The 12,399-nt window shown below is 47.6% G+C and overlaps 1 protein-coding gene across 1 annotated transcript in view; it reads right to left on the reverse strand.

Moving 5' to 3' along the window:
* SNX29 (sorting nexin 29) overlaps positions 1-12,399 on the reverse strand; it is a 567,324-nt gene that overhangs the window by 540,261 nt on the left and 14,664 nt on the right. The window contains exon 3 of the mRNA XM_006867206.1: positions 3,543-3,667. Coding sequence (XP_006867268.1) covers positions 3,543-3,621 — 79 coding nt within the window. The 5' untranslated portion in view covers positions 3,622-3,667. The remainder of the gene's footprint in view (positions 1-3,542; positions 3,668-12,399) is intronic.

Here is a 12,399-nt window from a genome sequence, read left to right on the forward strand (position 1 = left end):
GGAATAAGAAAGGTGTCAAGTACCACAGGAGCCCCGAGGGCACCATGGTTAAGTGTGTGCCGTTGAGTCGGTTCCAACCCATAGAGACCCTGTATAGGGTTTCCGAGGGTGTAAATCTTTACGGGAGTAGAAAGCCTCATCTTTCTCCCGCGAAGGAGCTGGTAGTTTCGAACCGCTGACGTTAAGGTTCGCAGCCCAATTCGTAACCACTACGCTACCAGAGCTCCTTCGTCTCTGTACACACCCACATTTCAATGTGAACTCTCAACCATGTATAAATGCTACTGTTTTTTAATCACACATTGCATAGAGGGTCCAACTGCCCAGTTTGGTCCCACACGTGCCCTAACCCCAGAAGATCACATGCAGTCCTGACCCAGCAGACACGCACTACACGCTACTGTATTGTTAGTTTCGACAGTATCATTTTGTGCGGTGTCATCACTTCGACAGAGTTAAGCCAACAGCCTCGTGGGTTAATTCCCCATGATTTATTCTCTTCTGTCACTTCCAGTTTAGCTAACTGAACTGGTCTACAGGGAAACAGTAATGGGCATGCGGTCCACTGCCAGAACCCAACTGGCTAAGAAGACACACAAATTTGGATTCAGTCTGACCTGGGTTGGAATCCTCAGCTCCGCCGCTTACCAGCTGTGGGAACTGGGCCACATTTTTCACTCTTTGGGGCCTGTTTCATTTAACAAACTCAGCTAACTCCATTGCTGTCAAGTCAGTTCCCACACACAAGACAGAGCACAACTGTCCCATAAGATTTCTAAAGCTGTGAGATCTGTACAGAAACAGACACATCTGTCTCCAAGAAAGTGACTGGTGGGGTTGAACCACTGGCCTTTCCGTCAGCAGCCCGATGCTTAATCCACTGCATCACCAGGGCTCCATAATAAAAACTTAAGGGCACCTAACTTGATTTTCTCAGCGAGCCCTGGGAGGCAAGTCCTGTTGCCATTCTTACTGTCCTCTGGAGGAACAGGAAGCCTGTGTGTGACAAGTCACTGAGCGAAGACTGCCTCTGGGACCTGGATGTGAAATATCTCCCCAGTAGCCAGCCAGCAGGGACTAGGGGGACGTGGGGTACGCATGATGTTCGTTCCATCCACGCCTCCTCTGCAGGCTCCAGGTCTCCTTTCCTGTCTGACAGGATGGTTCCGGGTCTCTAAGAGCTTTCTCAAGAATCCACTGATACCATCTTTTACCAATTTGCAGTTGAAAACCTACCTGTGTTCCCTCCCACTGAGATTTTTAATCAAATATTCAACACAGGGAGAGGGACCAAGCACTCCTGCACACAGTGAGCGGTTAATTAGCACCTGCAATGTGGCAGCCAGAAGCTTTGGCAGTCAGTCATTCCAGGTCTGAGCTCGTGTTCTTTTCCCAGTTTCTTGGAGGTCCCCTGAAACCAGAACCAGCACCTCCTCCACTCAGCTGTCAGTCTCCAGGGGGATCCAGGTGTCCCCCCCACGCTGAGACAGGAGCAGGCAGCAGAAAGGCAAATGCTGGGGATGCCTTCCAAACAGGCTGGGAGCAGGGGACAGAGAGACAGGAAGTCCAGTGTGGATGGGGACAGAGGGCCATTCTTCATGGCCTAAAGGGTGGATGGGAAGAAGGAAGAGCTAGAAGTAAAGGGCACTGGGGAGAGGAGGGGAAAGATTGAATATTCAGTAGTCGCTGTGCAGTGTAGCAAGTGCTTCACCTGAGTCCCCTGGCCAACCTCCAGAGACAGGCTGTCTTCTTTCACAGGTGGAAACAACTAAGAATCAACGAAGGAAGCTCTCCCGAGGTTGTACAAGACTTACCTTCCTCCCCTGAAGCCCACCAGCTGCCCCTGGTTCATGCATTCTCTGCAGTAGCACCCCAGAAAACAAGACAACAGGAATGAGGAGAGAGACAAGGGTCCAGCAATTCTAGGGGACGCTCTGGAAAAAGCTCGTGTGATCCCTCACTGCCCAGCCTAAGCATCCCCCTTGCACAGGAGCAGGGGGGTTACAGCCACTGAGACACACTCCCGGCCGCCAGCCAAGGAGGCCAGGGGATCTCGGCAGTCATTGCTAGAACTGAGGCCCTGGGGACTGGCTTGTCTCTGCCTTAGAGAAGGAGACCAGAGACCAGATGAACAATCAGCGGTGACAGGAGCCACATCCAAGACTGAAAATACACAAGTGGGGAGATGAACCCCTGGAATCAGAGATCTGATGAAGCACTGAGGGAGGGAAAAGGATGATATGGCGGCCTGAGGGAGAGGAAAAGGCAGAGACTTTCCATACGCGCCTCACCACAAATGACAACAGGGTCTGACATGTAGCTGTAAAAGCAGGGGAACCGTCATTCTGCCCACAGAGGCACTGACATTCTCACAAGTAACAAAGATTCAGGACCTTGGAGTGACAGCCACAGGCATGGTCTGAGAGGACCTGGAGGGAGAACATGGGACGGCACATGTGCAGTGGGAATAAGAAAGGTGTCAAGTACCACAGGAGCCCCGAGGGCACCACGGTTAAGTGCTCAGCTGCTAACTGAAAGGTCAGCAGTTCAAACCCACCAGCTACTCCATGGAGAGAAAGATAGGGCACAGTCTAAAGTTCGACAGTCTTGGAAACCCTATGGAGCAGTTCTTCCCAGTCCTACCAGGTCACTATGAGTCACAATTGACTCAATGGCAACAGGTTTGTGGTGTCGTGGTTACACATTGGGCTCCCACCAGCAAGGTCAGCAGTTCAAATCCACCAGGTTTTCTGCTCCTGCAAAGATTTACAGCCTCGGAAACCCCACACAGGATTGCTATGATTCGGAATCGGCTCAGGGGCATACGCACCACTACACTGCATAGAACCGGGCTTCAAAAAGTTCACAGAAAAACTCCCAGTATGTTTTCATTCCTTGTGTCCACACACTTTCTGGCGCCCCCACCCCCACCCTCTGAGGGTCAGGCTGGTGGTTTGATAGTTAGTATGATCACCACTGCAGTCCTGCTGGGGTGCTGTAGGGCAAGCACTGGACTGCTAACCGCAAAGTTGACAGTTCAAACCCAGCAGCCGCTCCTTGGAAACCCTGTACAGACTCACAATGGGTTGGAACCAACTTGACGCTCCCATTAAAGGCCCAGGAGCCTGATAAATGGAAAGCCTTTTTATACCCGTACAAGGGGTGCCGGCAGAGCTCACAGACGTGGAAGGCCTTGCATTGTGAAACAGCACACACTCCCCGTGAAGAAAATTACACCAGATCATGAATTTCCCAGTCATTGCCATGCCACATTTGTGAAATAAGCATTCAGGCTGAGGCCCCTGAACCCTGCGGAGACTGGGACACGTGGCTCTGAGATTTTGCACCAAAGATGACTTCAGTTCAATTCAGATGGCAGGCCACACAACTATTGTTTTGTCTACAAAAGAGACATTCTTACATGAGGATGTCTGTCCCTCCTTCCCATTAACGCACACCCTAGCTGCCCTGCCTGCTGTTAAAAAAATACATGAAAACACAGAGAAAGCCAGACACGGGGAGAAAGTCAGGCAGAGCCGTACCTGTCTCGGTTTTGCTAGCGAAGCCCGCTGCCTGTTTGATGGCTGCCGCCGTGAGCGCCAGTCCCCGACTCCTCTTCATGCCATGCTGCAGGACAGCTTCGAACTGGGCGCACAGACAAGTTACCCTGAAAGAGAAGCAATGATTTGTCAATCCACCTGGGAAGAGAGCAGGGCAAGTCGCCAGGTAATAAGCCTCAGTGTGACACTGGATGGGAGACACCTGGAAGGACAGGTTGTTGTAGTTGTCATAGAGTAGGCTCTGACTCGTGGTCACTCCTTGTGTTTTCAAGGTTGTGACCTTTCAGGGTGGGTTCAAACCTCCAACCTTTTAGCTAGCAGTTAAGCACTTAATCATCTGTACCACGAGGGAAGCTTGGAAGTACAGGCAGTTCTTATTGTTACGTGCCATCGAGTTGGTTCTGAATCATAGCAACCCCTTATTGGGTTTCCAAGGAGCAGCTGGTGAGCTTGAACCACCAACCTTGCAGTTCAAACCACCTTTGCAGTCAAGCACTAGGAGGGTTTGGAAATTAACTGACACTCTTTTCCCTCATATCTGTTTCACTTAACACAGGAAGTCCCACACAGCCGACCTCTCTTATTAGAGTTTTTGCACACTAATTGCCATTCAATGGAATCAGAGCCAGCCAGCAGGGGATTATTTTAGTTTAGATTTTTTTAAAGAACAAATCCATTTGGGTGGTAAGAGGTTGAGTATTAATTGTATCCAATTCACAAGATGCCACTCCAATTCATATCACACAGAGTTTAAGGAACAAGATTTTATTTTCCGAGATGAAACTCACCAGCCTGCCAAATTAGACACGCTGTCATTTCATGGCCTGTTACGAGCACTGAAGAACAATACGAATTCTGAGTCTTGTTCTTGATTTTGTGGTAAGCAATTGTGTTGTGAAGCTGGTTGATGGAACTCTCGATTGAGTGCGTATAATTGAATTTGTTTCTCCAGAGCCAAAGAACCGCAAGATGACAGAGCAAGTTCACAACAAGATGAGATCACAGCAAAGACACTGCAGTCTTAGGAATCCCCCTGGGTCACGCACGTGCTCAAGTGTAATTCGCTCGGGGGACTTTGGCATCTCTTCCAATCACTCACCTGACACCTGTTTCCTGAACACAACCCATGTGCCAGGCTCTGTTCTAGGCTCTAACGATCCAAAGGTGGGAGTGAGACAGACAAATTCTCTACCTTGACACATCTACATTGTTCCACAAGGAGCCCTGGCAGTGCAATGGTTAAACGTTCCACCGCTAACCAAAAAGTGGGTGATCTGAACCCAATTCCAGAACATGACCTAGGGATCTGGATCTAAGAAGACAGACTAGAAAACGCTTTGGGCAAGTTCCACTTGGTCCCAGGGGGTTGACAGGAGTCAGAAATGACTCCAGGGCATCTAACATCTAGAGAGTAAAACATAAACAAGCAAGCTATATTGAAGAAAATAAAGGTTTAGACCACGAACTTGCTTAGACTGTGTGGCCTGAATGGAGGTGACGTTGGACAGGACAAGCAGCAGCAGGCTGGGCAGAAGGGCCCTGAACAAAGGCCCTGAGGTTCCCCACCATCGGCTCAGCCTTGCCTAAATGCAGGAATTTCCTGCCCCACCCAACCACCCACGTCCACACCTGTAGTGATGGACAGGTCAGGTGTTCATCTCTGCTGACACTGGGTCCTCAGCACATAGGTGATGCAGGGATCATCGTCTCCATTTTACACCTGGGGAATCCAGGGCTTACAGCCATGATTGACTTCCTGCAGACAGTCAATAATTAGCGGCACCTGCACTTGGGCCCCACCCCTCTCATAGAGGAAGCTGTCACTATCCTTGTACCACCAAGTCAGCATCTTTGCTTCTAAGGCCAAAAGTCCTCTCACTCTCTACCACTGACACCACAAAGCCCTAACACAACCTTAGCAAATACACAGCACTGGGCCTTGATGCTCCCTCCTGCGCCCACTATCACCTAGTAGATTTTGACTACCAGACAGAGAAGGACCGTTCCTGAGGGTTTTGAGACTTGTTCATCGTTATCTCATTGTCCGTCCTCGGGGCTTCTAGTGGGTTTGAACTGCTGACCTTGTGGATAGCAGCCCAACGCCTAACGCACAGTACCTCCATGGCTCCTGTATCCATGGCAGACATAATAAACCCATCCCAGCTTCTAGGCTATCACCCCAGCAAGGTTGCCACTGACACATGACCCAAGGTGGCCTACCAAAGGAAGACTACTTGGCATCCCAAACATAACCCCCCAAAAACACAATTTTTTTTTTAAAAAAACCCAGTTGCTCAGTGATCTTCTATAGGAATAACAGGACATGGGACATGTGTGAAACCCAGTGTGAGGCAGTTCTCAAACCCAGTAACACCTTGATGAGAACAGCAAGGAAAACCTTGCATGCGAAAGATTATGGGAACAAACACACTGACCAGGTGGCTGGGGGAGAAGTCTATAATGAGGAGAAAATATGTGTGCCTAACTGTTGTCTAGTAATAATCAACTCTAGCTTTGTTGTGGTGCCTGGACACGCCGCCTGTGGAAGACTGTACTTAAAGCTGTATTTTAGGTAATAAAGTCGCTCTTGACTGACCATCTTGAGTCTCCAGTCACTTCCATTCCCTGTCCGCCTCCAGAGACCCCCCCTCATACCAACTGGTCCTGCAGTCTTCAACCCATCTAGACAGGGCTGGTGGAAGGAGATAGGGATGAGACTCTTGTGGTTCAATAGTGAGTAACTGTTAACAGGACTGATGGCAATTTTGCAACTTTAAATGTAGAAGTTTTGTAGCAAAAAGAGGGGAGTGGTTGCTCTTGCAGTCCAGGAGCGGAGGATCTTGAGACCATAAAGGGAGAAGAGCAGGAGGGGAGTGTGGGACCCTACCCAGAAAAGCAGAGATGGAGGCAGAGATGATGACATGGAGAGATGGAGCAGCTGGGGACTCTAAACTCATGGAGGGAAACAGGGAGAGGGGCTGTGTGCCGGTGGCTGGGGGACAGTCTTGCAGGGTGTGCCCTTTGGGTGTTTAAATGACTGCATATTCCTGACTGTTTTGGTGTACACCAAAAAAAAAAAAAAAAACCAGAGGGAATAGAAGCAAATACTGTTAAATGGTGATGCATGGAAGGAATTGTAATCATTGCAATGAAACAAAATACAATAGGATGAGTGTAAAGCCGATGTTCTCCCATGTAAACTATCACTCAATTCTCAATAAAAACTTAAAAAAAAAAAAAAAAAAAAACAGTTGCTGGCAAGTCAGTTCTGAATCAAGGAAACTTCATATGTGTCAGAGTAGAACGGTGCAACATGAGGTTTTCAATGGCTGTGACCTTTCAGAATCCGAGGCGCCTCTTGGTGGGTTCAAAGCACCAACCTTTCATTTAGTGGCCAAGCACTCAACTGTCTGCACCAGCCAAGGACCCATCTAACTCCTGTCTTGTCTGTCTTATCCCCTGAGCCTAGCTTGGTGCCTGGTACATACTTTCCCAGTTGTGTCATGAAATGGGTTACCTTGACCCTTGGGTCACTGAAATTTATTTACTGGGCAGGTACCATCCATAAATATTGGATGTTCATAAGCTAGTCCGTCTACATAATATCCACAGGCATTTGATCAAACACATGGAGGGCTCCCACCAAAACCATCTACCTTCCACAGTAACCAAAACAAAGAGGCTTGAGTAACATGAAACCGAAACTGACCAATAACCTGCTTCCAAGGGGAAAAAAAAAATCCTGGGCATTCTCTAAAATTAACCAGAGCCTCGGCCTTTCCAAGAGTCCTGGGGTAGCACCATGGAATAAGCACTGAACTGCTAACCAAAGGTTGGTGGCTCAAACCCACCAGCCACTCCTTGAAAACACTATACAGGGTCTATATGAGTTGGCACTTACCAACATCTCCCTTTCCAAGTGTTCAAATACAATGTGTCACGCGACGCCCTGAGACTGATGCAAACTTGGAGATCCTTTACAAATCAGGACAGAGGAAAGGAGACAAGGGCTTTGTAACAATTAAAAGCACTGGGTTTTTTTGTTTGCTTTTTAATGACAAAAATTATGACACCAAGCAAGAATGACAGCAAGGCCTAGAATAAACAGGAAGGCCAATGCGAGCATGATCGTAGATGTTTGTTTGTATAGTAACAGATCAGGCCAACATCTCACCCACATCCTGAAGAGCAACTCTTCTCTCGTCACCATTCATCCTTTTACAGAGAAGAGCAAGGCAAAGAGGAGTTCCTAGCACACAAGATACTACGGAATCGGTTCTGACTCATAGGGACCCCATGCACCACGGAACAAAACACAGCCCGGTCCTGTGCCATCCCCACAATTGCTCTTAGGTGCTGCTGCCACTATGCCAGTCCATCTCGCTGGGGGTCTTCCTCTTTTTCACTAACCCTCCACTTTACCAACCATGATGTCCTTCTCTAGGGATTGGTCCCTCCTGAATACACACCGAAGTATGACAGATAAAGTCTTGCCATCCTGGCTTCTAAGGAACATCCCAGCCATACTTTTCCACCAGACTGTATTCATCTGGAAGCTGTGGTCCCTTCAATATTCTTCCCAACACCACAACTCAGTCTATGGTCTTCCTAATTCATTGTCCAACTTGCACATGCATATAGAGCTATTGAAATACCACGGCACAGGCCAGGCACACCTTAGTCCTCAAACTGATATCTTTGCTCTTTAAAGAGGTCTTGTGTAGCAGATTAGTGGTGGTAGTTAAGTGCTGTGTAGTCAGTTCTGATTCATAACGACCCTGAAAGACTGTAAATCTTTAAGGGAGCAGAAAGCCTCATCTTTCTCCTGTGGAACAGCTGGTAGCTTTGAACTGCTGACCTTGAAGTTAGCAGCCCAACTCATAACCACTGCACCAACAGAGCTCCTTGTGCAACAGATTAGCCTATGCAATATGTCATTGGATTCCTTAGCTGCAGCTTGTATGAGTGTTGATTGTGCATCTAAGCAAAATGAAGTCTTGACAACTTCATTTTCTCCATTTATCATGGCAATATTAACTCATCCAGTTATGAGGATTTCTGTTTTCTTCTCATTGAGGTGCCACCCATACAGAAAGCTGGAGTCTCTAGTCTTCATCAATAAGTATTTTAAGTCCTCTTCACTTTCAGCAAGCAAAGTTGTTATTCTTGTCAAATGCCATAGTCGGTTCCAACCCTTAGTGACCCTGTACAGAGTTTCTGAGGAGCAGCTGGTGGGTTTGAACCATCAACCTTGCGGTTCATACTGACCTTACAGTCCAGTGCAGAATGTCAGTCTGTTCTTATGGAGAAGCATGAGACTATCACACAGAAAGCTAAGAAGAGGAAATCTGTCTCAGGAGGGCTTGTTACAAGCTGGTGAAGCAAAAAGCATGTACCTTCGGTCTAAGACTCTGGTTTCTCACCCCTGGGACTCTTGACACTGTTGGAGCAGAACATTCTCTGTGATGGGGGCTGTCCTGTCCATTGTTACAGTGGGCAACATCTCCAGTCTTTAACCACTAGGTGCCAGTAACACTCCCCTAGCTGGAACAACCTAAAATATCTCCAGGCACAGCCAACTTTCTCCTGAGTGGCAAACTCACTCCCAGTTGAGATCCACATACTCAGGCTGACTCTGGCGTCCATTCCAACTTGGCCACCTGCTAACAGCGAGGCCTCTCTGAGCTTTTACTTTCCTCATCTGCAAACTAGGATCACTTAAGTCGCCTTGAGCAGACGCTGTGAGAAGCATCTGACTTAAAAGTCGTTTCCCAGGCTCAGCGGTTCTCAAGCTGGCTGCACAGAAGTACCATTCATGGTACCTTCTCAAGATAGTGTGACCGGATCACACTAGACCAGTCTGGGCATAGGTCAGGGCAGCCATGTTTCTCTGACTTCACCAAGGAAGACCCATGACACCACGCCACAAGGCTCTACCAACTAGCGTCATTAAGAATTAACAAGAAGAAGGTTGGAAATAGAAATACCTATGATCCAGCAATTCCTCTACTTGGTATTTACCCACAAGAAATATGAATCATAACATGAATAGATATATGCACACCAATGTTCATAGCAGCACTATTTACAATAGCAAAAAGATGGAGACAGCTTAAGTGCCCATTAACTGAAGAATGGATAAATAAACTGTGGTACATACACACAATGGAATATTATGCTACCTTGAAGCTGTACGCTAAGGAAGCCATACGCTACTGCATAACATGGATGAACCTTGAGGACATTATGCTGAGTGAAATTAGTCAGTCACAAAAGGAGAAATACTGCATAGGACCATTACTGTAAAAGACTAAGAAAAGGAACCCACACTAAAAGGGGGGAAGATTCTTTGCTGGCTACAGGGATGGGGTGAGGGGAGGGAAGGGAAGGTGGAGCACAGGGTAGGGAACAGACACAGGATAGCTTGGGTGCTAGGGGTGGGGGGTGGAACACACAAGAAGGGGGAGGGGAATGGAAGAACAAGGCAGATGGGAGAACAATTAGGCAGGTTTGCAATAGGCTAAGTGGGACAGAAGTAAATAATGATGTATGCACAACCTTGGAACAACAGGGCTCTGGGATACAGAGATTGAAGCATGGTTTGAATGGGTAAAAGAGGGGAAATAATGTTAACATGCTTGGCTGGCTGTCTTTTGAATGTAGACACTTAGGGGGAAAGAAAGGAATAGCCAGAAACTTTACCATAGAAAGCTTGCAAAAGGAGGGGAGTGGTTGACTTTGCAGTCCAGGAGAGGAGGTCCCTGGGACCATCAAGGGAGAAGAGTGGAGTGTGGGACTCTCCCCAGAGAAGCAGTGATACCAGAGATGGAGGCAGAGACGATGATGTGGAGAGATGGAGCAGCTGGGGACTTTAGACACAGAGAGGGAGAGGGGCTGTGTGCTGACGACTGGGGGGCAGGCTTGCGGGGTGTACCCTTTGGTTGTTTGATGAGGCATAGAGGGGACTGTAATCATGGCAATGAAATATATACGATAGGATGAATATAAAGCTAATGTTCTCCCATGTAAACTATCACATAGTTCACAATAAAAACTTTTTTAAAAAAAAAGAATGATCCAAAAAGCGAAGTCCCCCGCCCCCATCCAAAAAAAACGCTAAAGAGGATAGAGAGAAACACTGTAAACTGATGATATATGGCGGGAATAATAATCAATGTAATGAAACAAGCTATATGAATGGTTGAATGTGAAGCTGATGATGTGCCCTGTAAACTTTCACTCAATGCAAAATAAAAACACTTAATTAAAAAAAAAAAAAGAATTAGCAAGACTTCTATTAGACATCAGTCTCCAGGGACACCCAGGTCAGAGCAGGCCAGAGTATTGTCAATACAATTTGCAACCACCCATCCAAGTCTTCCTGGGCCTTGTCCTTTCTCCCTTGACAACTGTGCCTGAGAAGAGGCCATAGAACCCAGCTTAAAAGCCACATCTCCTAAAACAGTTCAGGTTTCAGGAGCACTCTCTAATGGCTCGGGTGCACAGGTCAGTAGCTACCCCGGTCAGCTCTAGCTATAACATGCCCCCATCCCCCACCCCAGGAAACAGAATACAGGTGAGTAGCATAGGCCCAGTCTCCTCACTGGGATAAACCCTAACAACACAGCCCATGGGAGATACCATGAGCAAGGCACTGGTCCTTTAACTAGCTCACGACCCCGACCTTCCTCTACCCCCTTACCAGTCAGTCCTTCTGTCACTCTCCATTTAACCTGGACATTCAGGACTTCGCTGCAGGGGCCCCTCCTCCAGAAAGCCTTCTGTGTGCTTCCACATTCCATCTTTGTTCTCCTGCAGCACAAATTCTCCCGTTTCCAGGGCTGCCTCCTCTTGCCAACTGTGAACTCCCAGAGAGCAACGATCTTGCCTCGATCCTCTTGTGTGCCTGGCCCTTGCACCAAGCACGATGCCTGGCATTTCACCATCCACTCACTCACAGAACATTTACCAACACTCACCATGAACTATGGAATCCTGGTGTGGCAGACTGCAAAGTCGTTTGAACTGCAGGGTTGGCGGTTCAAGCTCACCTTGGAAACCCTAGACAGCTGCTCCTTGGAAACCCTATACAATGTTGTTAATAGTCAGAGCCAACTCAATGTCACTTAACAACAGCAACCATGAACTATGAGCTGGAACTGACTCAAAGGCACTTAACAACCACCACCATGACCTAGGTAGCAGAGTGGACAAGAGCAGTCATCCCTCACCTCAAGAGCCCAGAATATAGAAGTGATACACATTTACACGAGACATGCTCTTCAGAAGGCCTTCGATCATTTGCAATGCAGATTCAGGTAAGTTTCAATCAGTGAGGACAGAACATAGTTATCTAAGCAGATGACATGGAGCTTGTGCTGGGCACCCCATGGAGACACATTTTGTAACTGTTGGCCTCAGGTCTATGATAAATTTCCGCAAGGTGAAAGGGGCACCTGTGTTGGCATAGCTCTGTATTTCCTCAGCTCAGTCTCCACTATTTCCCAGAATGCTCTCTGCTAAGTCCACAGCCCAGGGGATTCGGGCACATGTTTTTAATTAAGTGGAAGCTCTTAAACTATAGGGAATATTTTTTAAATTAAATTAAAAAGCACCAACCAACCAACAAAATCACTCCACATTTTTGTGGATTCAACTATTTACCTGCTAGTGACCCTGACACCTGGCAAGAGAGTAGCATAGTTTACCATCTAGCACACCAGTTTTGAAATTATATGAAGCTAGGCCACTTGTTTTTTTAATATGTTGTTGTTGTTAGGTGCCATCCAGTCGGCACCGACTCATAGCGACCTTATGCACAAGAGAACGAAACACTGTC

This window comes from Chrysochloris asiatica, unplaced genomic scaffold (genome assembly GCF_000296735.1).
Source record: "Chrysochloris asiatica unplaced genomic scaffold, ChrAsi1.0 scaffold00102, whole genome shotgun sequence".
Lineage (NCBI taxonomy): Eukaryota > Metazoa > Chordata > Mammalia > Afrosoricida > Chrysochloridae > Chrysochloris > Chrysochloris asiatica.